At 41.9% G+C, this 24,306-nt stretch overlaps 1 protein-coding gene across 6 annotated transcripts in view; it reads right to left on the bottom strand.

The window, feature by feature from the left end:
• The window catches only part of dock4b (dedicator of cytokinesis 4b), a 126,502-nt gene that overhangs the window by 26,092 nt on the left and 76,104 nt on the right, over positions 1-24,306 (bottom strand). For 4 of the 6 annotated variants that reach the window (XM_084346364.1, XM_084346365.1, XM_084346367.1 and 1 more), the window contains exons 18-40: positions 24,032-24,129; positions 23,844-23,927; positions 22,710-22,810; positions 21,678-21,759; positions 20,200-20,370; positions 18,173-18,365; positions 17,476-17,612; positions 15,424-15,558; positions 14,708-14,806; positions 13,216-13,310; positions 12,633-12,708; positions 11,575-11,675; positions 11,271-11,329; positions 10,355-10,503; positions 9,110-9,195; positions 7,560-7,586; positions 7,069-7,164; positions 6,921-6,981; positions 5,646-5,739; positions 5,400-5,548; positions 2,921-3,007; positions 2,733-2,837; positions 2,322-2,463 (exon numbers count right to left, since the gene is read on the bottom strand). In XM_084346364.1, coding sequence (XP_084202490.1) covers positions 2,322-2,463; positions 2,733-2,837; positions 2,921-3,007; positions 5,400-5,548; positions 5,646-5,739; positions 6,921-6,981; positions 7,069-7,164; positions 7,560-7,586; positions 9,110-9,195; positions 10,355-10,503; positions 11,271-11,329; positions 11,575-11,675; positions 12,633-12,708; positions 13,216-13,310; positions 14,708-14,806; positions 15,424-15,558; positions 17,476-17,612; positions 18,173-18,365; positions 20,200-20,370; positions 21,678-21,759; positions 22,710-22,810; positions 23,844-23,927; positions 24,032-24,129 — 2,427 coding nt within the window. The remainder of the gene's footprint in view (positions 1-2,321; positions 2,464-2,732; positions 2,838-2,920; positions 3,008-5,399; positions 5,549-5,645; positions 5,740-6,920; positions 6,982-7,068; positions 7,165-7,559; positions 7,587-9,109; positions 9,196-10,354; positions 10,504-11,270; positions 11,330-11,574; positions 11,676-12,632; positions 12,709-13,215; positions 13,311-14,707; positions 14,807-15,423; positions 15,559-17,475; positions 17,613-18,172; positions 18,366-20,199; positions 20,371-21,677; positions 21,760-22,709; positions 22,811-23,843; positions 23,928-24,031; positions 24,130-24,306) is intronic. The other 2 variants (XM_084346366.1, XM_084346369.1) reach the window with 1 other exon arrangement.

Raw genomic sequence — 24,306 nt, 5'->3', positions numbered from 1 at the left:
CCTCACAATGCTACACATCAAGGAAACAAATGGAACCAAAAGCAGCAATTACTTATCGACCAATAATTGATGACAGGGAATAATATCTTGCCAACTGGTTTGACCCGCCTTTTGGTGGTACGTACACACAAACACTCCAGAAAAGACGCACACACCACACACGGCGTTTTATGTTACTTGTGGAGGATAACATTAGAACAGGAAGCAAGTCGGTCGACGCTGCTCAGCCTTGGTTTCATCACGAACAACGTCAATTATGACAGCTACTGTACATACCCGAGTGTTTGCAACGAAGACGTACAGACGGGTGAGTGATCTGAGGGAAGCTATTGATCTGCATTGTATGAGGACGACACAGCGGTGTGCTAATTTATGCAGGCACATACAAGCAAACGCGTCACATGCATCGGAAAAACAACAAGATGACAAACTTGAACACGTCCCTCTGTCATTACGTCACTTAGTCTTTGCTTTTCCCTCCCTCTACTTCTATATAGGCCAACAGTTGCCCCATACATTAGTGTGAATAATTAAAGGCTCCCATATTGTACAGCTTCTTTTGAACACACACTACGGAGAACCGTATAGCTCTCAACGTGTCAGTGGAGCCTAACAGCACTTCAAACAGGCACATTTTATAGTCCCATTTTACCTCTGGAGCTCGACAGGCGGATGAGATTACCACCATTTTTTTTAATCTTTTATTTGTGCAGGAAGATATTATTTATTATATAAGGATTACTTATTTAAGATTCTTCGATGCGCGTCGCATCTGTGATGCAATAAAAATATTCTATTCCGAACAAAAAGTAAGGTTAAAGTGATTCCTGTATGTTTTAATGCAATTTTAGTTTGAAGAATATTTTGATGGTTATCTGGATAATTTCAGGAATCGCAATTATGTTGGATTGAAAATCATGACATGAAACTTTCATATTGTCTCATGCCTACTTCTAATTGAAACATATGACAATTATTTATTTTTTTAGACATTTATGATGCTTTGATCTACTATCTTATTCAGATATAACACTACTTTTGTAATGGTAAACCAAATTCAAGCACCAAATGTATTTGGGATTTTTTCACAAAAGATTTGAAGAAATTCAAAATCAAACTTCAACCTTTATGCTTTTGGGCCAAATTATCTTGTTAGACATTGTTCTAAGACAAATGAGTGCCTCAATTTACAGAGAGTTGAGATTTTCTGCAAATTTTGATATCCAACACATGGGTACCGTGTTAAATCCAAGTGGATTTAAAGCAACATTATGTAGAAATTGGCATTTTGTGTGATGTGACGTCCCCCACAGTTGCAACACCACAATCCCAGGTCCGTAACAATTTCTCAGAGGTAATTTAGCCGCTAACTACAAACGAAACTCATTACATTAGAACACTGTTATGTGTTGAAACTGGTATGTTGAAGTAAACATGTATGTAATGCTGTGATCCTTCCCTCTCACTGAAGTTACATAGTGCAGAAACAAGTGGCGGAGTGGCTGTAACAGACACCATTCACCCCGTTACAAGACACTGTACCATTAAAATGATTTTGAAGCTGTTATTTTAAGGTAAAAAACATTACATAATGTTGCTTTAAAGTGTGGATTTAATGATATTTGTAATAATCGAGAAGATGCCCTCACAATAATCCTAGAAATCACCTCTCTCACACTAAGCAGGATAAACACTTTGCCCTCTTTGTCTCTACAGTCTTATCGCTGAGTCTGTTTGAACATTTTGGAGAAATAAATCATAAGGTATGGCAGCCAGGGTGTAGCCTGACGGACCGAACCCAGGTAAAAAAAAAGTCCTCTAAGCACTCACTGCTGCCTGCAAAGCATTATGAAATAACTGAGGCAACCCAGTTGACTGTAGTATCAACACTTTTCTCATTTAAAAGCGTCTCTTATCTGTATTATTATCGAGCTAGAGGACATTATTGACAGATTATTTGGCAAGTGGATCCATTGAAAATGTTTCCACAGTGGAAATTCAGCCGTTGGGGTTTTGCTGTGTTAAAATCACAGTGTGAAGTTCTTTCTTGTATGAGTATCTGTATACATCTAGTACAGTTAGAGTGCAGGCTCATCTGTGAATGGGCCTTTGATGAAACAAGAAAGAGATTGTGAGGCACTGAAGGCTGCATGGTGCCTAATTACAGGTGATTGTGTGTGTGTAAACACAAAGCATGCCGAGTATGTGTGTGTGTAAGCTTCTACTTGTGTATGTATACTGTGCTGCTCTCATGTCATGATGTCTGTTCAGCATGGCTGCACTCATCTGCAAGTGAGTTCCCTCTTTATATCCAAGGATACACTGCGCGTCTGCCTGGTATATGGTCTGGTCGGGCTGGTTGACGTGCTGCATGGCGATGGCGTGGGGGAACTCGTTGAGCATCCGCTGCTGGAAAGCCTCCAGCCTCTCGTAGTCATGGCCGCGGCACACAAACTCCTTATTCTGCAGAGGAAGGGGGGGAGAGAAGACAGCGTGGGGTTAGCTTGACACCTAGTGGCCGTACCTTGCGACTGCAGCCTCGGCCTCAAACTCCACCAAGGACAGGGGCCTGTTACATCATTTAATGGCATTGAATAAGAGTTTCTGAATGTCACCTCGCACTGGAGGAGTCTTATATAAGGAAAGTTAATTCTTCCTGCAGGAGAGGGTGAACGTATTATTCTGTTATACTTAATATTCATGACACAGAAGGAATATGGAGATTTCTTTACCCGTAAGAAGAAAGGGAACTTTTTTCCATAGAAACCCACTCTGAAGAACTCGGGTTCTAGTCTTTGCTGGTCCATGATCTTGTCATAGAGAGAGGCTTCCATCATCTAGGAACCATCAACGTGCATTAGATTAATTAGTAAGCGAGTATTTGTATTTCTTTCCTACTTTTTTATCGTGGACAACTCACCCTCATCTTGCTCAGGTTCCTGTAGTCGTAGTAGGACTCGTACTGGTCGGCCAGTTCCCTGCACAGGATGATGCCGTTCTCCCAACACTGAAGACGCGAAAGCAAACACTGAATCATCCTCAAAACACAGTTGGGAAACAAAGAAAGTAAGGCTCTTGCTCTGCAGTGGTGCTGCTAAGCCTAACGGTCCCCACTGGGTGGCACTGGCGAGTCAGAACCTGAATGTAACCTTTTCATGCAGGTACTGTACACTCCAGCGCCCCAGCCATCTTGCTAATTAAATGAAAAGCTTTCCTTTCCTGCCGCCTTCTAATCCCTACGCGGCGGCGCTGGCAGATGGCAAAGCTCGGGAACGTGAAGGAAAATTGGACTATGAGTAACGAGGGGAGCAGTTTTAATGATTCCGTAGTGCTGTGTTATTTCATCAGGGATGTTCAAGTCTTTTTTTCTTTCTTGGATGTGTGCAATTTTGGAGGGTTTCCATAATGCCACTTTTCCCTGAGAGTGCACAGAGCGATGGCAGAGGTAGTTAGGATTAAAAGGTAAAATAAGTAGAGGAGGAGAAACAAAAGTATAATGCTGCTTCGTCCTGAATCAGCTGTTTAAGCTGCCAATCTCACTTTTCATTCCCAGCCGAGGCCTAAAACACACACGGCTGGGACCATCTACCGCAATATTTCTTAAAGTAGTGGTGGGAATATGTGCACTTACAACGTGAAGAGGTGCTGATGCCTCGAGCCGCCGTCACAACAGGTAGAAATTAAATGTCTGACTGCAAGTGACACGTACTTTTCATCTCTCCTCTCATGAGGGATTTCGTTTCGTGTGAATGACGTCTATCAGCTCCCGCTGCATCCAAGTATTAATGTTTAACTAATTGTCTTTTAAAGCTTATTAGGATAGAATGCATGTATTCATTTGTTTAAACAAAGCAGATATGATGTGACTGTGCTTCTTTTTTAAAGTGCCAGGTGTGAATTAGAGTTTGATTTTAGAATATGCATGAGAAGCTGCTCGCGAGCAAAAAGTGCTCTCGATAAAACTCGAACACGCTGCTGCCTCCACAGCGGCGTGGCACATTTACTGGCGGTTAACTGAGTTAAGAGGTCACTTGTCTTGCTGTGTTTCTCTGAGCTGCTATCACCAAAATTAAATATATTAAGTTTTGGTGAATTTATCAGATTTACTTATCTTGAACTCTTGTCGGGCCTACATCACCAGGCTCCTCAGGCGCTCAGTGACCTTGTGCTTCCACTCGATCTCAGTAACACGTGGAGCATCCAAACAGGAAAATGCCTTTTACATAAATCCTCAGCTTTTTCTGTCAGGTGGATTTTCTATATGTAGAGTTTGTCACCTGCAGAACTCAAACTGGATCTTGACTGGGATGATTTTAGATGCAAACTGAAACAATTTTGAAGCAGGATCAGTCATTTAGTCCTGAATAGTCCTTCCCTTCTCTTATTGTTCTGTGTATTTTCTTATACATATTATATTGTACTGTCTCTTGTGTATTCATTGTTGAGTTCATATTTTATGTATTTTAAAGGCTTTCTAGGGATGGACACTGCAAATTAGCTTAGGCTATAAATGCAGTCGTGTGTGGCATAATCAGGATCAGAAATACTTTATTGATCCCCCCCGGGGGAAGAAGGCGTATGTTACAGCTGCTCCTTCTAGAATAGAAAATATCACAGTGTAGATAAAAAGAAAGCATAAATATTGAAGGATGATACATCAAGAGTAAGTAAGAATAAAATATATCAACAAGAAAACACACTGAGTCTACTCCTGTCATGAAATATGTTATATAAATAAAGTTGACTTGACTTCAAAACAAAGTACTGAATCAAAAAAGTACTAAAAGATAAAATAAACATTAAATAATATATAAAAACAGCATATATGATTCAGTTTTTCCCATCTGATCCAGGGGATGGTAGCTTTAATTTTATCATGATGTTTCTTTATACAAATAGGGCTGCAACGAACAATTATTACCTCCGCCAAGGAGGTGTTGTTTTCATACGTTTGTTTGTTGGATGGTTGGTTTGTGATCAGGATTACACAAAACCTACTGAAAGGATAACCATGAAACTTGGCTGTGGGATGGACCTTGGACCAGAATAGACCCCATTAACTTTTAGTGGGGATCCCAACATTTTTTCTCACTTCTTTAACATTGCGAGACAGGGTGTTTTAGAACATTTTTGTTAATTTCTCAGGCAATAATACATGGATCTTGCTGAAAAATTTAGGTTTGTAGTGTGTGTGTGAGTGCCTTTTTCTAGTTTTCACTCTTGACTTATTTGGCGACTATTATCATAATGCTCCACACAATTTCCAAGTGTTGTTTTCAGATAGCTTTTTTGTCCAACCAACAGTTCAAAACCCAAAGACTTTCCATTTACTATCATAAGTGTCAAAGATAAGCCACAAATGCTTGAATGCGAATATCACGGTTTGTGTTTAAGCTCACCTTGCCCCTGTCGAAATTCTGGACGATGGTGAGATGCAGATACTCTTTCCTTTGCCACTCGCTCTGCATGGGGTAGTTGAGGAACTCTCTGAGCGGCCTGTCGGACCACTCCAGTAACTCATCATACAGCAGCAGGGTGTACGACGCCTCTGTGACACACAGTCAGGAGATGGCACACATGTTAAGTAATGTATCTGCTTCTACGCTCACACGTACTGCATGTTAGGGTCACTCCTTTAGGCGTACCTGTGTAGTTTTGTGCTTTCAGATGCAGGTCGTACAGCTTGTGAATGTAGCGGATGTACATCTCCTCTTTGTTCAGCTCAGTTTTGTAGAAGTTCTGACAGGAGCAGTGGGTGATACAGTGATGATGAGGATGGAAGAACCATGAGAGAGAGTGAGAGGACGAGAAGGGGATTATGAAAATTAGAGTTCGAGTTTGAGATGCAAATGAGGACAATTTTTTTAAAAGTGACAGATTGCTCTACGGTAGAGGTGCAGCAGTATATTTCAGCAGTGACTCCTGATCCATCTGCCCACACACCCAGGTGCTCTTACAGATGGCTGCAGTTACATAAGGAAAACCTAGTGGGCAGAGGGACCGATAATAGAAACACCAGAGGGAAAAAAGAAACAAAAACTGAATTTGTTGGAGTTTTATTACCTCTGCGAGGGGAAATGATCAAACACAATTAAAAGTCTTAAGAAATAAATTATATGTTCATCTAATAAGTCAAAGAAACTAATTATGTATCTTACTAAATACATAACATATTTCATTTTTGAGATCATTCTTTATCCATTAAAAGATGACAACTTAACAGGACTCGTAGCAGCAGCAGAAAATAAAAAATGAATTTTACCATTAAGCTCATATATTCCTTTCTCTTCAGCACACATAAAAACAGCTCTAATAGTTAAGGAAGGTAAAGACCTACGGAGGAGACTTATTAAAGCTTTATTAAAAAGTCTTACCAAGTTAGATAACATTGATGCCACTCTCATATCTGTGGATAAAATATAAATCTACAGCCAGAAGCAGGATTGCTTAGCATAAAAAGTGAAAGCAGGATGAAACAGCTAGCCTACGGGCACCTCCAAAGCTCATCAATCATGGTATTTTAGTCCAGTTTTCTGCTTCAACATTATGAAGTCAATGTTGATTGCACAATGTAAAGGATATTAAATAATGGAACCATCTGCATTTACATTGGTTCCCTATAAACCTCACTATTACTATATAATTGTGTCCGTCACCAGGCACAGTGTCACCCTGGAGCTACTTTATTACTATCTAACATTCGTGGTATAACGTGCTAATAAATTAGCTTTGGAGGCTCCAGGTGACAAATTCATTTACCTTTGGTAAGAGCTAAGCTAGCTCTAAGCTAACCAGCTGCTGGTTGTTGCTTCATATTTAAAATACAAACGTGAACATGGTGACAATGTTCTCAACAGCAAATAAGCTGCTGCAGTATAGTTGTATTAAGTAAGTGATATATTGAATTAACTGATACTCACCAGTAAACTGACGGTACATCCAATCTTTTTCCCATCCACTTCTCCCAGCTTCATACAATCCCTGTGACAGAAACATCATCAGTGGCCACAAAGATTACAAACAGAATGTGTGCCGATGACGCACAACAGTCGACGTCCGCACTCTCACCTATAGTCTAGCAATCTCTCCATTAAGCGAGTGACGGTAGCGATCAGAGAGATCCCGCTCTCCCTCCAGGTCTCCCTCTCAATCTTCTTCAGCAGGCTGGAGGACAAGATGGAGAGATGTGAAGACCAGAAGAGACAAGAGGTAACAGAGAGCAAATGGGAGAGAAAAGGTGACGAGTGGGGGGGAGACGAAGAAATTACTGCAAAAGAAAAGGAGGCGAAGCAAAGAGGAAATCAATCCCAGTCACGCCAGTGTCACCTATGCTTGTTGGCCTGCCTGTGAGAGTTAACAAAATAAAATACCCAAGGTGGCTAAAAAAAACTTACAATAATTGACCTCAATAGATTTTTTAGAACTGGGCTGCTACAGAAGACAAACACATGGCAGCCTAAATATTGCCGTTAGCTTGAAGTGGCTGAAGTTAAAGATTCCCAGCCGCCGTTCCCCCTCACACAGACGACACAGAGAGAACAAAGAGGAGAGCGTCTTACCTAGGGTACGGACCAAACAGAGGAATTCTACTCCAGGCGGGAAGCATAGGCGGAATAAATTAATATTAATACGATTAATATCAGCACACACACGCACACAGGTTAGTTTAGGGGTTAGTGGAGTTAGTAGGAGGAAAATAAATTACTAAAAACTAAAACAAGAACTTAATCAAGCAAGAAAAGATAAAAATAGGCTAAAATCATAAAACTAAACTAAAATTAGATATTTGCAACTTGATAATAATAATTTCCTAAGCATAACATTACATTTTAGATTAGATAAATAGATATAATAATAATATGTAGTGATATTACACTTTTTTGTAATGTTTCACATGTAAAAATGGCGGGTAACAGAATGGTTGACTATGAATGACAGAGGAACAATTACGGTAGATGCATATTGATAAAATACTTATCAAGATTTGATTCACGTCTAAGTGATAGTCAGCAAAACGTACAGTATGTGTGTGAATCAGAAAAATGACTTTTTGGAAGTTGAACTCTAATAGTCCTGAAGCAAAGTGGGACATAAAAATATGAGCAGGCACAGAAAGAAGCAGGGACACACACACAAACACAGCGGTTCCCAACGTTTTTCCTTAAAAGGTGAAATTTTAGGAATTTAAGTTTAAAGAATAAATTAAAAGAACTTAAATTATCAACGGAATGTGAAAAAATGGGAGTTTTGACACTACGTATTGCGTTAAAGACATTTCTACTGAAGTTAGCATGCTAACCAGCTAGCCTCTGCCTGTCCTGTCTTGTTATATCACTAAGAGCTTCTAGTCCCGACGACCACTAGCTGCAAGACCAACCCTTCATTTAAAAAAAACACCCTTTAAAATCAAGAAGCTTTGACCCCTGATGGGTGTCGGGAGGTGGGAACCAGTGCACCAACACACACACACACACATTAGCGTGAGCACACACACTGAAACATGCAGGAACACAAACCTGGAAACACAAGGACAGAGTGGACGAGGACTCGGAGGAGGAGGCGTGAGTGAAGATGAAGGTGACTGAACAATGATCACTTACCTCTCATTATCAATCAATCTACTCAGTATTAACAGGTTCAGAATAAAGAACAACCTTCTGTCTGATCTTTCGCTCTAATGACGGGTTTGTGAATTTGCAAAGCAAATGTGAAACTTCCAAAAAACACCCTATTAGCAGCACATTTAACGCTTGTTTTTATTCGGGCGAGGCGGCGTTACCGCTGATATCTGTGCACTTTGGTTCTCAGGGTTAAAAGCTCATTTTCAAAAGCTGCACTTACAGATAAAGCAGCCATTTAATGAGGAAAACGACCTGCCAGCTGCATTTACCTGACGAAGCCTTGTGCGGGTCGCATCGCTTCAGGTCATTCGGCTCAATAAACGGCTATTTTGTCTTTCAGTGGATGGGTGCTGGTATCCTGAACTCGCCTCTGTATTGCGAGTTAGTTAAGCTCCCTTTTCATTTAAAATCCGCGCTAATTAAACAAACCCATATGCCCCCTCATCCTCATGTATCAGTTTCTACTGCCGCTCCTTCCTGTAACTCACATGCTGTTGAAGAGCTCCCTGTACGTCTCATCTCCTTTGCCCTCGGACATCAGGCTGTCCAGCTTGTCGATCAGCTTGGCCTCCACCTACGAGGATAAAGAAAGCATTAAAAATCTCAAAGAGGCTGCCACGACCGCGAGGAAGAAAATCACAGATGGTGCAGAGCTTAAAACTTGAACATCATGCTCGACTGAATCACTGGATGTCTTCTCAAAGTGTCAAAACAAAGGCAATTGCTTTTGATGTGTTTTCATTTTCATGATTTAATCTTGCATTCGCAAATGCATCGCTTACTTTTGTAAATACAGTCATTCATCACCACTTACCTACATTACTTAACACAGCAAAACAATTGTACATTTGTTACATTTAAGTATCGTCTCTGTTTTATAGCTGCTGTGACAGAGTAAAATACTGTAATGCAGACTTTAAAGGGACTCTATTACTTTTTTATTGGCCATATATGAGCGGATCGTAATGTGACATGGAAAATGAGACCGTCCCCATCTCTCTCAGTTGCCTTTACAAGCCTTTTGATGATTTGGTTAAAGCAACATTATGTAGAAATTGGCATTTTGTGCGATTTGGCACCCCCCACAGATTCTGAATGCAACACCACTGTCGTAAATACAAATCCCAGGTCTCTAACGACTTGTCAGATGTAATTGTAGGTGCAAACTACAAACAAAACTCATTATGTCATAACAATGTTATGTGTTAGAAACTTGTATGTTGCAGTAAGCATGTATGTAATGCTGTGATCCTACCCTCTCACTTACGTTACAACACACTGTGCAGTCAAAATGATTTTGAAGCTGTTATTTCAAGGCGAAAAAGTTACATAATGTTGCTTTAAGTTGTTTACTACTGTTTACTTTTCTCTGTGGAGGGCTCGGAGCAACAGTAGCTAACTTTAATTTAGAAGTAAAGTCCGCTAACATAAACAAACAGCCGGCTTCCACAACACAGAATTTCCACAGAGCCCCTTTAAAACCAGGAAAAGACAACACTGCAGTCTAGTCTCCCATGACCAATAAAGCCCCAGCAGCTTGGTAACTTAGCTACACTGTAACAAACCTTAACTTAGAAAACGGATTATAATATTTGCAGTTTTGTAATTTATTAAGAAACATCACGAGGACAGCGTATATTTACTATTAACAAACACATATGCGTGAATGTAACGGGTTAAATTTGCTTTGCTGGAGTTTCAGGTGAGAAAATCTATCTTTGGCAGCTGTGTACCTGTTTGAAATTGCCACTGCGTCTCTGCTCCCAGTCCATCATGTCGTGGAAGATGGGGATCATGACATTCCTCAGATCGGGCTGAGGCACCAGCGTCACCTCCAGGAACGGACCAATCATCGCTGGGATGAAGTTCAGCTTGTGCTCCCCTGGAGGAGAGACAGAGGTCGACACAGAGGTGACGCTCTCACTTTATCCCTGAACACGGCGTATTGTTTATGTCAGAGGCAATCTGTCCGACTCTGGACAACAAGTCGACTTCTCGTCTACAATACAGGCTGCTGTGATTATCTGGTTTAAGTGCACTGCACTCCAATCAAATGACCAAGCACCTGTGTTAGTTAAAACGCATTACTGTTAATGGGGCGACTTCATATTGACATCAAATGAACACAAATAAAGTGACTTCAAAGTGCATTTTAAAATTGTGCACTTGACTACACATAAAAACAGGAGAAATTACCAAAAAAACAAAATTATACCGGTCCATCAAACACTCGGAGTGGAACAAAGGCATCCGCACAAAACAGAGTGAGGCAGCCAGCTGGTTGCCATGGCGACAAATAGTTTTTTGGCATGGAGGAAAAGTCAGAGTTTTTTGAGTTCACCATCAGCTCAAGTACAAAGAAAATACTGGAGAGTTTATCTGCGTTTTTTTCTCCCTCTGATGTCGGTGCGTCACACAGACTTCAAGAAGTCCAATTTTTTTCCTCACAAGAGGAATAACTGAGGAGATATTTATGAGCCTGTAAGAGATACTTACAGCTGGGATGGAAGGCAGACCCCAACTCTAGCTTTTCATTTGCACCACCACTCGGATTAATTTTCTTCGAGTCTCTTTTTAAACAATCTATTGTGAGTTTTAGGAATAAAGACAGGCCATGTGAACCACGTGGACTGAGATTCATCATCTTACCTAAATTCTGCCACATGCTGAAGATCTCACAGCCCATCATTACCCTCATGTCTCCATACCTGCACGATAAAACATCACGGTTAGACACCCGTGCTCGCTGCGGGCGAACATTGAGAGCGGCTGCACAGCAGAGAATGTTAAGTACTCATTATTCTGTATGTGGCCTCGAGTGTACTGCGTGTATGTGTGTGTGTGTGCGACTGTTTGGGAGTTTGACAGACAACAGCAGGAGGATAGGACGGCTTGTTGAGCGAGCACACGTCTCGTTACAGGCCATCCTAGCACGCAAACAAACAGAGCTCACTTCTCCAGCGTCTTCTTCCTCTTGGAGGGAGAGAAGGACTCCAGCTGCAGACAGGGTTGGTTGATGAATATTACAGACAGGTAAAAGTACGAGTCCCACACCTGCAGATGACAGTAAGAAAAAACAGCATTGTGTCAGAGCTGCGTGGAAAAGTTACTCCTCAGGAAGTTTTCAGGAATTCAGGCAAGAAACTGGATGATTTGCTGCAGGTTATCGTGGACTCTTGATATTTGAGATTTCAGTGATACGTTCAGGTACAAACTGAACAACAACACCTGTTAATTTAATTTACAAACAAGCTGATCATCCTCAATACACTTGAAACTTGGACCAGGAAATGTTTAGTATAACAGAACAATTCAATTAACTCTCTTCTCTCTTGTGGTGATTTTATTGCTTTTGTCCTTTCTAATTTTATTGTCCGCCTTAAGCTCCTGATTATTGTTCGTATTAGCTCTGTTTAATGTCTCCATCAAAGCTTTTGTTTTAAAGTTGGATGCGCGGAAATAAATAAATCTATGACTTTTATTCTAAGTGCCTATGTGTGTGTTGGAGTTTGGCTCGGGCAAACCTGACCGTTGTGTTTTTACGTCCGGACGTTACTCGAGCCCAACGCAGTCAAATGTAAGCTGAAGCACTGAGTTTGTGTTACCCTGTCACGCAGTCGTTACCACGGTTACAGCTTGTCTGTTTTCTCTGATTACGGACATGTACAGGGTAGAAAGTGAGGAATAACCTCAGTGTTGTGTTCAAAGCATCTCGTAAAAAGACATTTAGACCAAACAGACAGTAGGTCCATCACCTATAATCAATTACCATTTAATATCACTTATCTTTACACAATAATTTCACTAAAAGAACTTGAAAGCACCATGTCAGTTTGTCCTACTTCTACATTATATTTTTACAGAAAGCACCATGTTCAGTCGTCGGGTCCCGACAGGTTCATGTCAGGTCTCCGTGCTCTAGAGTGAGTGGGTGCTAATACTGCAGCATTTCTGATGTTGAGCTGTGTGGCACTGTAGCCTTGTTCAGATCTTCACACACATTTCCTTTACCTTGTAGTCAAACTTGTCATTGAGGAAGTTTTTCCTCAGAGCCTCAGAAAGGTAGAGGACAGTTGTGATGATGACACTACAAGAGAGAGAGAGAGAGAAAGAAAGGAGGAGGAGGAGGAGGTGAGGTGGTGAAGGTCATTGTGTTACCTCCGAGGAAAAATACACACGACTGCGAACACTTTACATGATATTCAAATCAGAGTGATAGCTCAGGGGCAGGGAATGAAAAGACACTGATAAAATACATAAACAAACATTTGCAGTTAAATGGGTGACGCAGTGCATTAATCTTGGATTCACCCTCATTTTAACTGAGAGCAATACACCTATTTTGTCCATTTGGTTAAATATTTTACTTTTACTTGTTGCTGAAATATAGAATAATGTGTATCATGAATCATTCAGTGACTGAAGCACACTGTCCACTGAAAGACACGGCTCTACATACACTTTCAGCAGATGGAAGATGAGGTAAATCTCCTTTTTCCTGTCTTTTTATTCAGTATTTCAGTACTTTTTCAGCTGTTTCCTCCTTTCGACTGTCCACGTTTGTCTCTGTGTGCACATTCGTGTGCGGTCTTACTTGTTAGTGACCAACCGCATGACGGTCCAGTCTTTAGGAAACATTTCTGGTCGGATTAGGATCCTGAAGACTGTGAAGATCTGAAGAAGAAAGTCCTGGAACACAGACAAAGCAAACGTGTTATCTTTGGACACTGATCCTAAACTTCAAGTTGCAGATTAAAAAATCTCTGTGATCTCTCAACATAAGGAGAAACATACATTTGTGTATGAAGGTATCGCTTAAAATTATATACTGAAATAATACAAATTTACAAACTAAAGTCTAAATCCAGTCCCTTTATGTCTCTCCATGGTGCTGAAACATTAGTTTCAAGCCCTTCGGCTTCTTGATCTGTTCTGGTCTGTTACTTTGGATGCTAGCGATAAAAATAATAGAACAAAAGCCTGAAAATTGTCTTTCTGGAATAAGAGCTTTTCAAGTTAACAAGAGCAGATTGCCTTTCTACTTTTTCTGACATTCGGTAAATTGATATTTCTCACTGGAATGAACTTGTGACCTCATTAACTTTCCTCTTCTCTCTGCTCTTCCTCTTCATTATGTAACCTGCCACCGCTGACCTTGCAGTGCAGCATGGAGAGGACATGAATACCTACAGCGACAGTATATAAACTCCACTCGGCCACACACACTCTACCCTGCATCCTCATATTTATCAGAGTTATGTTTAGTTTAATAAATAAGTTTTGTGTCGACTCGTTCGTTACGATCTTTTGAGCCACATAACAATATATGTAATTAATCATTACAAAGGGCTAGAACTAAATATTATACTACTTATCCATTACTTCCGCAGTCCAAACTAACTTTCCCAACACTGCAAGAATATATGCATGACACTTCAGAAATGTCTGTGAGCACAGTGAGCGACACTTTGAAACTGGGAAGTCTTTGAAAACAGCTTAGAAAGAGAGACAGAGAGGCGGAGAGGCAGAGCGATGACTCACAGGGCAGGAGAAAAAATACATGTACAGACAAACATTAGGGTATCCAACCCAAAAACAACATATATATGGAAATTCTTCTCCCACACTCTCTCCAGTATGTATATGCAGTACACACTGGCCAAGTTATGAAAAATATGAAGCAATATGGCTGGAGAAGGATAAATATACAGGGAATATAGAGACTGATATGTGCTCAGTGTCTGAACTTGCATTCTGCTCGGCTGGCGGGCCTTATTTACCTTTTCACACCTGAAAGCTCGCCATCAGTTTTCCGACTAGATGAGAATTAAATCGACACTTGACGTCAATTCCCTTTCAGTATTTGACTGCAGTTCATGTTTAATCAATGACACAGAGGTTACTTTGTTTGCATTTTGGCATCGTGCAGCGAGTCAAACACCCGTCTGCTATTTATCTCACTATCTGTTCACTTTCAGAATCACATACGGACACAAGCAGGAGGCAGAGAGTGGGAGAAGCATTGCCACAGACAAATATATATATGTTTGTATTTATAGAGAGATAGATGGATGTGGTGGTCTCACCCTCAGGTTGTCTTTGCTGCTGAACGCCTGCAGCAGCTGCTGGTAGTGCCTGTCGCTCATCTGTCGCAGGAGGGCCAACAAACACGCCACGAACTCTCCCTGACAGGACAGAACGCAGCGAGAGTGAGAGGAAGAGAAAATGTAGTGAGCATCAGTTTTAACGTCTTCAGGGGTGCCCTAAGATACGAGATTAATTGTAGTATTAAGTTTGAGAACATTTATGAGGAAAGTAGTCGAGCAGGAGGCATCGAAACGCTGCATATGAACCACATTCATCAAGTTGATTTTCCTCCGTATCCTTCGCTACAGGAAATAAGAAAGGAAGAACTTTGTCGTATCAAATTAAGAGTGCGCCCTTTATTAACCTCGGAAAGAACTGTAGCTCTATTACAAGAGGAACAACCAGCCATCATCACATAATGATGATGATGATCATCATCTCATTATTATCCAATCCCCTGTTCCCCTCTTTTGTGCTGTGTTGCATTATAAATCTTAATTATTGCCACTAATGTTAATAATGTTAGTGGAATTACGGTCGCCACAGCAGCAACTTCATTTCAATCTATAATTACTCTTGCACATTTTGTTAAGTCCCAAAACAATTTATAGGCAGTAGCATCCGCACACACACACACACACACACACACACACACACACACACACACACACACACACACACACACTCTGACTGACACAAGATAAAACACACGTACTGTGACATCCTGGAACTGGAGTCTCATGGCAGGTCCGGCAGGCTGCGGCCGGTTGCTAATTTCCAGGATGGTCCTCAGTAAAACTCCCAGCAGGCTTTCTACAATTAGCTCCACCTCCTCTGAGACCACCGGCTCCTGCACAAAGGACAACACTTACACATGAATTACAAGTAACAGGACTTAACTTTCACTTCATTAACATACACAAGAAAAGCCAAATTGAGACGCTGAAATTCTTCTTGAGCTTTTTCACCTTGAACCTTGACCGACAGCTGACGTGGATCTGCCCCAGAGCCAGAGTCTGCACTCTTTACCCTTTAGTTGGAGTTTTATTGAGTCTTGATTCAGTGAGTGAATCTGCACTAATCTGAAGTTTCAAGGCTAAAAGCAACATTTTCAAACTCTAAATTAACAGAGTATAAGAGTAGGTGGAATACAAAGGAGAAAGAGACAGCGGAAGATTAAAAGAAACTCCAAGAGAGTGAAGGATAAACTGGTGTGTGTATGTGTGTGTTTGGTGTGTGTTTGTGTGAGTGCATCTCCCTGCAGTCTCTACCGCTGACAAGACAGACAGGTCTTGGACAGAGCGATAATGAGAAGGAGCTTCAGACTGGCACATTGGCTGCCACTGCTGTCACTTCCCTTTAGATGTGGTGCCAGTCTCGCTATGTGTGTGTGTGTGTGTGTGTGTGTGTGTGTGTGCGTGTGTGTGTCCTACTGGGCGCCTTTACCACTAGCTGCCCCTCTGGCAGCCAACAGTTCAAGCCCAGCATCCCGAGCTGCTGCACGCACACACACGCACAAATCAGGCACGCACACACACACACACACACACACACACACAGTGACTCAGAGTGACTGCCACTCCAACAATGGCCATTGCTAAATTGATGGGTCTCATTACTGGACTGCACGGCTGCCAATGCCCTTGTTACCAAGACTAATTGACCATATACACACAACAAAGCAATCTGCTATTGCAATGTATTGGCAAAGAAATTGCTGTAAGAGTCATTCCTCCAGCTTAGACTTCCTTTAGAGTTGTTTTCTAGTTATTATGGTGGTAAGTCCCCTGTACAGGCTTGTAGACTAGCAGAGGGAATTCATTTTAACTGTTCAGGATAACGTCTGAGTAGAAAGTCACTGATTTTTAACCTGGAAATCTGTTTTCAACTTGTAACGTTTGGGGCAACAATGTGCTGATTCGTTCGATATGTTGTTCACACAGGAATACAATTATAGCAGGCTCATTTCTGTATGCTAAATATGAAGCTGGTTAGCTTAACTTAGCCTAAAGATTGGATGCAGGGGGAACCAGCTAGCTTAGCTTAGCATAAAGACTGAAAACAGGGGGAACCAACTAGCTTAGCTTAGCATAAAGACTGAAAACAGGGGTAACCAGCTAGCTTTGCTTAGCATGAAGATTGAACACAGGTGGAACCAACTAGCTTAGCTTCACCATAAGATTGAAAACAGAGGGAACCAGCTAGCTTAGCTTAGCATAGCATAGCATAGCATAAAGACTGAAAACAGGGGGAATTGGCTAGTTAAGCTTAGCCTAAAGACTGAAAACGGGGGGGACCAGCTAGCCTAGTTTAGCGTGAAGACTGAAAACAGGCGGAACTGGCTAGCTTAGCTTAGCCTAAAGACAGGGGGGGCTGCTTAGCTAAGCTTAAAGACTAAAAACAGGGGCAATCAACTAGCTTAGCTTAGCCTAAAGACTGAAACCAGGGGGAATCAGCTAGCTTATCTTAGCCTAAAGACTGAAAACAAGCTAGCTGGGATACAGTCTGGCATTTATACTGCACTCAGGTCATATCAGACGGATCACTTGCAAGCATTCGTGTCATCAAGACTGTTGCCCTAAATACTTGCATTGACAATATAACACCACATCCTTCAGGTTTAGGTTTAATTATCTTGAACGACGAGGCGTACATGTTTGTTAAGCCTTCAGCCACTTTACCATTATTATTATTATGTGTGGTATCAATCAAAGCCATTTGAACTATTCCTTGTGTGATGGTGACCAATCAGCGCTTTATTACTCACCGCAGTGCCGTTTTCCTCCTTCTTGATGAGCGACAGCATGCTGGTGAGGATGCGGGCGCACATGACCAGGTCTCTCTGCTCCTGCATGTGCGCCTGGAGGACTCGGAGCACCACCGGCAACAGGATGCACCGTGACTCTGCAACACACACACACATATTAATTGTTTTTGAACACTTTTTTTCTTAAATATAATTACTTGTATCCAAGTGTGACTCTTAGTCTAACTTTAATATGATTTGCATGAGGGGTGTTCTTCTGGCTACATGAAGCCTTTGGGGGCACGCTGGAAATAAAACACTGAGTAATTTGCTTCGGTGTACAGCCTTTATTAAGACTAAGTTAATGACATGGAGTTAGGCGCACTGCAGGTGTTCCTAAATGACTTCACTGCAGGAGTGCACAACCCAACAATATAATATGGATTAATAGCCTGTTTGTACACGATGACACGCACTACAACTGATTATTTCCTCCATTTTGTGGGTGAGTCTGGTTGTTCAAATCTGTTTGTCTCCCTCTGTGCTGTTTACTTTTCCTGTGTGTTCATAATCTCTCTGCAAGCCTTTTTTTCCTACTTGTGTTATTTGCTCACGAATGTGTCCATGTTGGGTTTCCAGCGTGTTTACAAGCTTTAATTATGCATTGGTATCAAAGTGTACATAAACTGTGCATCTGTCTGCGTGAAGGAGCCTTTACCTGGGTTAATGTAAAGCTGGCTCTCCACGGTCTTGGCAATGCACTGCAGTTTGACAGCCTCCAGGGGGCAGTCAGCGTGGACGGTGGTGGGCAGGCTGCCCAGCGTCTCCCTGACGAAGTTGGCCACCTCCCGCACCGTGAAGATCTTCAGCAGCTCGCCGTAAACTGCTGGGAACGTCCGCAGGAACACCGCCTAGGCAGAACGGGAGGATGTTCAATCATTTTAATGGTTTTATATTCTCAAAGACTGGAATCGCTTTGTAGAGAACTGCCTGCCAAAAGCATTCACGCTGCAAATTAGACTGAACAGAGCGTTTTCAGATATGAATATGCAGATTTTTTGTGATGTTTGTTCAGAGATGTCAATACATCTTCCACTAAATCAGCATCATGCTGTATATTCATTTTATAAGGGCCGATGTGGAGGTTCTTTAAACAAGATTCTGTGACGTTGTATTAGAACAGGCAAACATGAGACTCTACACAAGGGGTAAGCAGTCTTGGGTGGCACGAGGATGGCAGCATTCTTGTATGGTTCTTATTTCTCTCTGCCTTTGTAAATAAGAGAAAGTACATGTTGCACCTTTAGTTATATGGATGTTTTCATAAGGATGGCAGGCACTTCACATCAAAAATGATGCAACCCCCTGCCCTACAATCTTATCTAATAGCTGTTGCTGTGAAAACAAAAGCACATATGTTCTGTTGTCCTGCACCAGGCTGGATTTGATTGGAACTAGCAGTCGGGGATTATGTGGATTCAACTAAAGGACCACTCCAGTGGGATAGCTGTCGTCGCCTGTCTGCAGCTCTCAGTCTGACGCTCTTTATTGCTGTCAAGATCTGTCAGATTGTGGCTGCACAATTGAAAAATGGAGATTACTCAAATCTAGAGGTGTGTCACCATGTCTCTGTCATTTTTCCAGGAAAGCCCAAGAGAGAAGAGGAGCAATTTTTCAGCCTGTTTAACTGTCACAGGTGTTTGCTTCCCAGAGAAAAGTCTAGACACAGACAGGGACATTGATATACGCACTATAAATACTTTTCTTTCGAGTTAGCATGAATACACTAAATATGCTCCAATTACATTATTTGGTTGGGTAATCTGATGTTACATCACCCGGTGATATAAACCACATCAGGTCACAGGTGCTAAATTATGCGTACACGGCTTTGTCGTCCGTGTGTGTCGGACAGTGTGTGCTCGCCCACATGTCGCCGATTAACTTGGATTAGCATTAGCCTGGCGTGCATCCCCCTGCAGCTATTGTTGAGTTGAGAATACAGATTAGTCTGGATCAGAAGTCAGCGGAGGGATGAAGTGGAGCTTTTCCAGCAGCACGGCGAGGGCGCAACCTCAGGAGCTGATGTTACACTGAGGTGAAATTACTTCGGAGCGAGTGGACGGTATAAAAACAAGAGTGCTGGTTTCGATAACTCTGCGTTGGTCTCTTGAGTAGATTGTTAGAATTGTTCCACCGGGCTGTGAAAAGTAAACCTCATTGTTAATAATGAGGGAACAAAACATGTGTTCAGGGTTCACAAAGCAATAAGGGAAAGGAATCATTAACACAAGACCTGGGACTTAATCCAATAAAGGAGTACCTGACTCTAAGACAAAACAAAATAAGAGACGGAAGCTAACACACCCGTCCTGCAGAGGTAAAAACAAAGACACACAACCGCACAAGCAGCTGTTCCCATTTCTGCTGTGTAATTAGGATTATCTTTGGCGTCTTTAGCTTATTTGTTTTGGTCCCGTTTGGAAATGAGCGAAGGCGGCTCCCCCGCTGCGCAGACCTCCCAGCGGAAAAAGTAGAAACCTGCCACACAATTTCCTCCTCCGCCTCTCTCTCAGACCCCTCTGGCAGCATGAAATTCAATTACAGGCAATTTCTCACCTATCATGACTGCATTAACAGGAGTCCTCCAGAAAGAAAACATAACGTGGCGCACAAGTACAGACAGGTACAGATTCACATGTGAGACGCAAACACACACACACACACACACACACACACACACACCTGTGTTTGCGCGACGGGACTGGTGCCTTTGTTCTCCTGCGAGAGGAAGAAGCGGATGGACATGAAGAGCTCGTGGATGCAGACTCGGAACTCCTCCTCGTTCTGGCCTCCCGTGGCCAGTGAGAAGAGCCGGCGGGACTGGATGATGTACTTGAAGATGTACTCGCTGGCCTGGAGGACGGAGAGAACAATCGTCATTTATCATCAGGAAAAGTCTCCTGCTTCCAGTGAAGACGGTTAAAGAATGATGTGAGGCTAAAATGTTCATAGTGTTGACAGTTTTTCTTATCTTAATTTAACATGCTTCTCATTTTTGACATAATATTAAACGATATTCTGACTTTTTAGATTTGGCCTTATTTTGAGTGTCTGATTTAAAGTCAGGACATAATTTACACTTGAATAGTTTAATCAAACAGCAATAGCAAACATTCTCAAGATTTAATCTAAATACGGGCCCAGTAGTCATATAATAGTCATATCATGGTGCATAATGTTCACTTGTGTGGACTGATGGATTGTTCTGTCACAGAAAAAAGATGCAAAAGAATAAATATTAAGTTATTTTTAACATTTTGTTGAAAAATACGCTTTTACCCGTCTAGTTTTCTGAGAATAAAAGGATTTCACATTTGTTTTGTTGTGTTCTTTTCTAAAATAACAAACTAAAAAAGTTGTTTAAGAGTAAAATCAGATGTTACAACAAAATCATACTTGTGATTTATTTATGAATACAGGAAACGGTTAAATTAATAGCCAACTATTGATAATGGATTAATCTGTTTGAGAAAAAAATTTAAAAAATCGAAAGAAAAACTTGACTGAATGTGAATTTTCTCTGGGTTTGGGTTGCAAACACGACAAGACATTCTAGGACGTCACCTTGAGTTTGAAGAGCACCGATTGACATTTTCACCATTTTATTGACCAAACAACTAATTGATTTAACAAGAAAATAAGCAATATTAGCAATAAGAACCCTGTCTAAAGGAGATGCTTCAAAACAACCTAAGAGTTGACTTTCTATACATCCCTCGTGCAAGGAAACCCTGCAAACACATCTGCAGCGCTCCACTTCTTCATTATTTACAGCGTGACAGAGTAACATTTACGTCTGGTGCAGAATGTGTCCTGTGAATGATAAATAGGGGGAAACCGTACTGCAGAAGCCGCAAATGTGCTTCTGTATCTGCATGAGTCATTAGAATAATGTGATGTGGATCCCCAACACCAGAGGCGGTGCATTTCTGCTGATTAAAATTGCATGCGGCGTAATAGATTGAGGAGGGGAATAATGAACGGTGCCGCGATGTTTTCGTTGCTGATGAGCGGGGGAAATTAGCCCGAGTGGCGGACGAGAGGGAGAAAGTTTGTTTGTTTGCATTTCTGGATGCATCTGTGTTGATGTTGTGTGTGTGTGTGTGAATATGTATGTATCTCAGCGTGCCAGTGTAAGTGTGTGTGTGTTGGAGCCTCACCTTGAGCACCTGCTGTATGTGATCCTGGTGTTCTGCGTCGACAATGCGGTCCACGTACCACTTCAGCACTTTGATCAGGTCCCTGGAGAACACACACACACATTATCACTGCTCACCTCTGGCTACATCGCACATAGCCTCTCTCCGTGGATTTAGCCAACACAGATGAGGCAATGCAGAGTTTTAACATGAAACATTTCATCACACAAAGTTTAAATCGATTCCAGAGAAGGTCGCATCGCTCTCCTGCCTGTTTCTCATAAATAAAGCTGAGAGTTATGACCTTAGGATGATGCACAAATTCAATAAAAATGTTTTTGTTGTTAGTTTAAAGAATTTATGATAAAACTCTAAAAACCACGGCAGATATTTCAAGAGAGGCATCAAGGAAAGCAGAGATTACTGAATGAGAGCATTTTCTCGTTCTGATCACAACTGGATGACGGCTCGCTTCCCTATCAATAACTAAAGGTAGTTATAATAAGGGAAAATGGTGATATGCATGAGCGCTTTTTGTGTTAATTAATTAAGATGCGACACCTCTGATAGAGCAATATCACAGGTATAAAGAGTTTAAAGCAGATGGATGTGGCAGCAGCATTCTGTACGTGTGGAAGCATAAAGAGTGAAAAAGAAGAAGAAGAAGAAGAAGAAGAAAGAGACAGCAGCAGCACATAATTTTACAGGTACAGAGAGTGTGAAGAAGACAGCTGGTGAGAACAGCAGGTTGTGAATATGTGTGTGAATATGTGTTTGTGTGATAGCCAGGAGAAGAAAATAAGGATAAAGAAAGCAAATGCAGTTTTTACATTCCACTTTTCGACAGCCAGGGGGCACCAGAAGCATTTCGTTCACACGGCTGCTGACTAAATCTCAGCAGAGCTGAGTGGAGCTGCCTCTCAACACTGACGCAGGTTCTCGCCCATGTGATACAGTATGTCATTAGAATACAATATGTGTGTTATTGTGCGCTCAAGGCGCTGCTGCAGCCTCGAACATCTGAAGAAGTGGGAGGCCGAAACTGTTACGAACCTGTAGGACAAAGCTCCGGCAAAGTGGCTCTCGATGTAGGTGTCCATGACGGGTTTGAAGTGCTGGAATTTGCTGTCCTGGAGGAGGTTGATGATGTGGACCTGGAAGTAAACAGGGAAGACGTTTTATCTCAAAGTATTCTTTGACATTGAAGATTAATTTCTGTGCAACTCTCCTTCACTTCACGCCTTAAATGACAGTTTCCTCTGTATTTCTTCAATCTGCTTGAAATCACTCTGATTAGCAAGCTTAGCTACTATGCTAAGCTTGAGTTCAGCTAGGCTCACGCAGGGATTCCCAAACTTTTTCACGTCAATGTGATAATATTTTGTCCCAGCATCCACAATTCGATGAGAATTTTGCTTTTCCACGTTTTGTAACAGAAAGCGTGTGATGCCCACGACCAAAGCAGTCTGACATTCTGTCACTATTTTACTTATGGATGGAAATATACTGAAAATAAATGAGTCTTGTACTTGTTGGTAACCCAGTGGAACCCCCTCAAGGAACCCCTGATCTAACACACTGTGAAGTCTGTGGGTTAATAACTTCCACTGTACTTTTCTGAACATCTAAGCTAACAAAAAAATGCTAACAAAACAAAAAGGGATCAAATATTACAGATATGAGGACAAAAAGAGAATAAAAATAGATATCAACATATACAGACATCTAAAAATATATCAGTACAACAGAGCTGAACTGTGGTTAAACTCCATGTTTCCCTTGTTGTGAAACACTGAATCTGTCCGACCACAGAAGATAAGTCCACTTGTCAGACTCGTCGGATTGATCTTCAGACCACAAAAAGGGAAACTTGATGAGTGCCTCTGCCCGCTCGACCTTTCCATCATTGATAACGGCGCGCTGAGCGGGGGAGAGTGTGTTCATATGTCAGTGTGAGACTGATGCGGGGAGAGGGACAGAGATCGATCACCCGCTCTATCAGAGCAGCGCAGCGTAACCGGGGTGAGATTGGTTCAGCGAGCTGTGTAGCGTTACATCACTGGATCTTTCTCCGACAGCTGGCTTGTGTTTCTGTTTTCTGACTGGGTGAGATTGCGCTTGATACGTGAGGGGGAAACAGAAAAATACGAAAAGATCCGCAGAAGTCCGTCCGACGAGCTTACTCACCAGTGAATCAAACACCTTGAGCCCGTATCTCTGAGAGCTTTCATCCAGAATGCCAAACAGAGTGTCCAGGGTGTCCTGTAGAAACTGTAGCAGGGAGGAGAACAAGGGGAGCATCACGTTAACTTCTCTCGACTTGAAATCAAATCAGTGGGAGCGACTCTGCGATGAGAATCTGATCGTGGACCTACTTTGACAATCTCCGAGCCGTCGATCTCCTTCAGCTTCGAGAGGCTGTCGTTGATCCTCTCGGGGTGGGCTCTCCACTTCAACAGGTCCAGCATATCACCTGCAGGAGACGTGACAGTAAGCGAGGGAGACGCAAGCGCAACAGATCACGACGCTTCTTGTGTTTGTTTGCGCGCAGGATCATGAGAGGGGAGAGCGACTCAGATCACAGAGCATCACTTCACCCTTCAGCTACGGCCCCCCCAAAACTCCTCTGAAACCAAACAAACGATGGCAT

The sequence above is a fragment of the Pagrus pagrus genome (genome assembly GCF_965226575.1).
Source record: "Pagrus pagrus genome assembly, chromosome: 23".
Classification (NCBI taxonomy): Eukaryota; Metazoa; Chordata; class Actinopteri; order Spariformes; family Sparidae; genus Pagrus; species Pagrus pagrus.
Note: the sequence above shows the minus strand (reverse complement) of the source record. Positions and strands in the feature narration are given on the sequence as shown.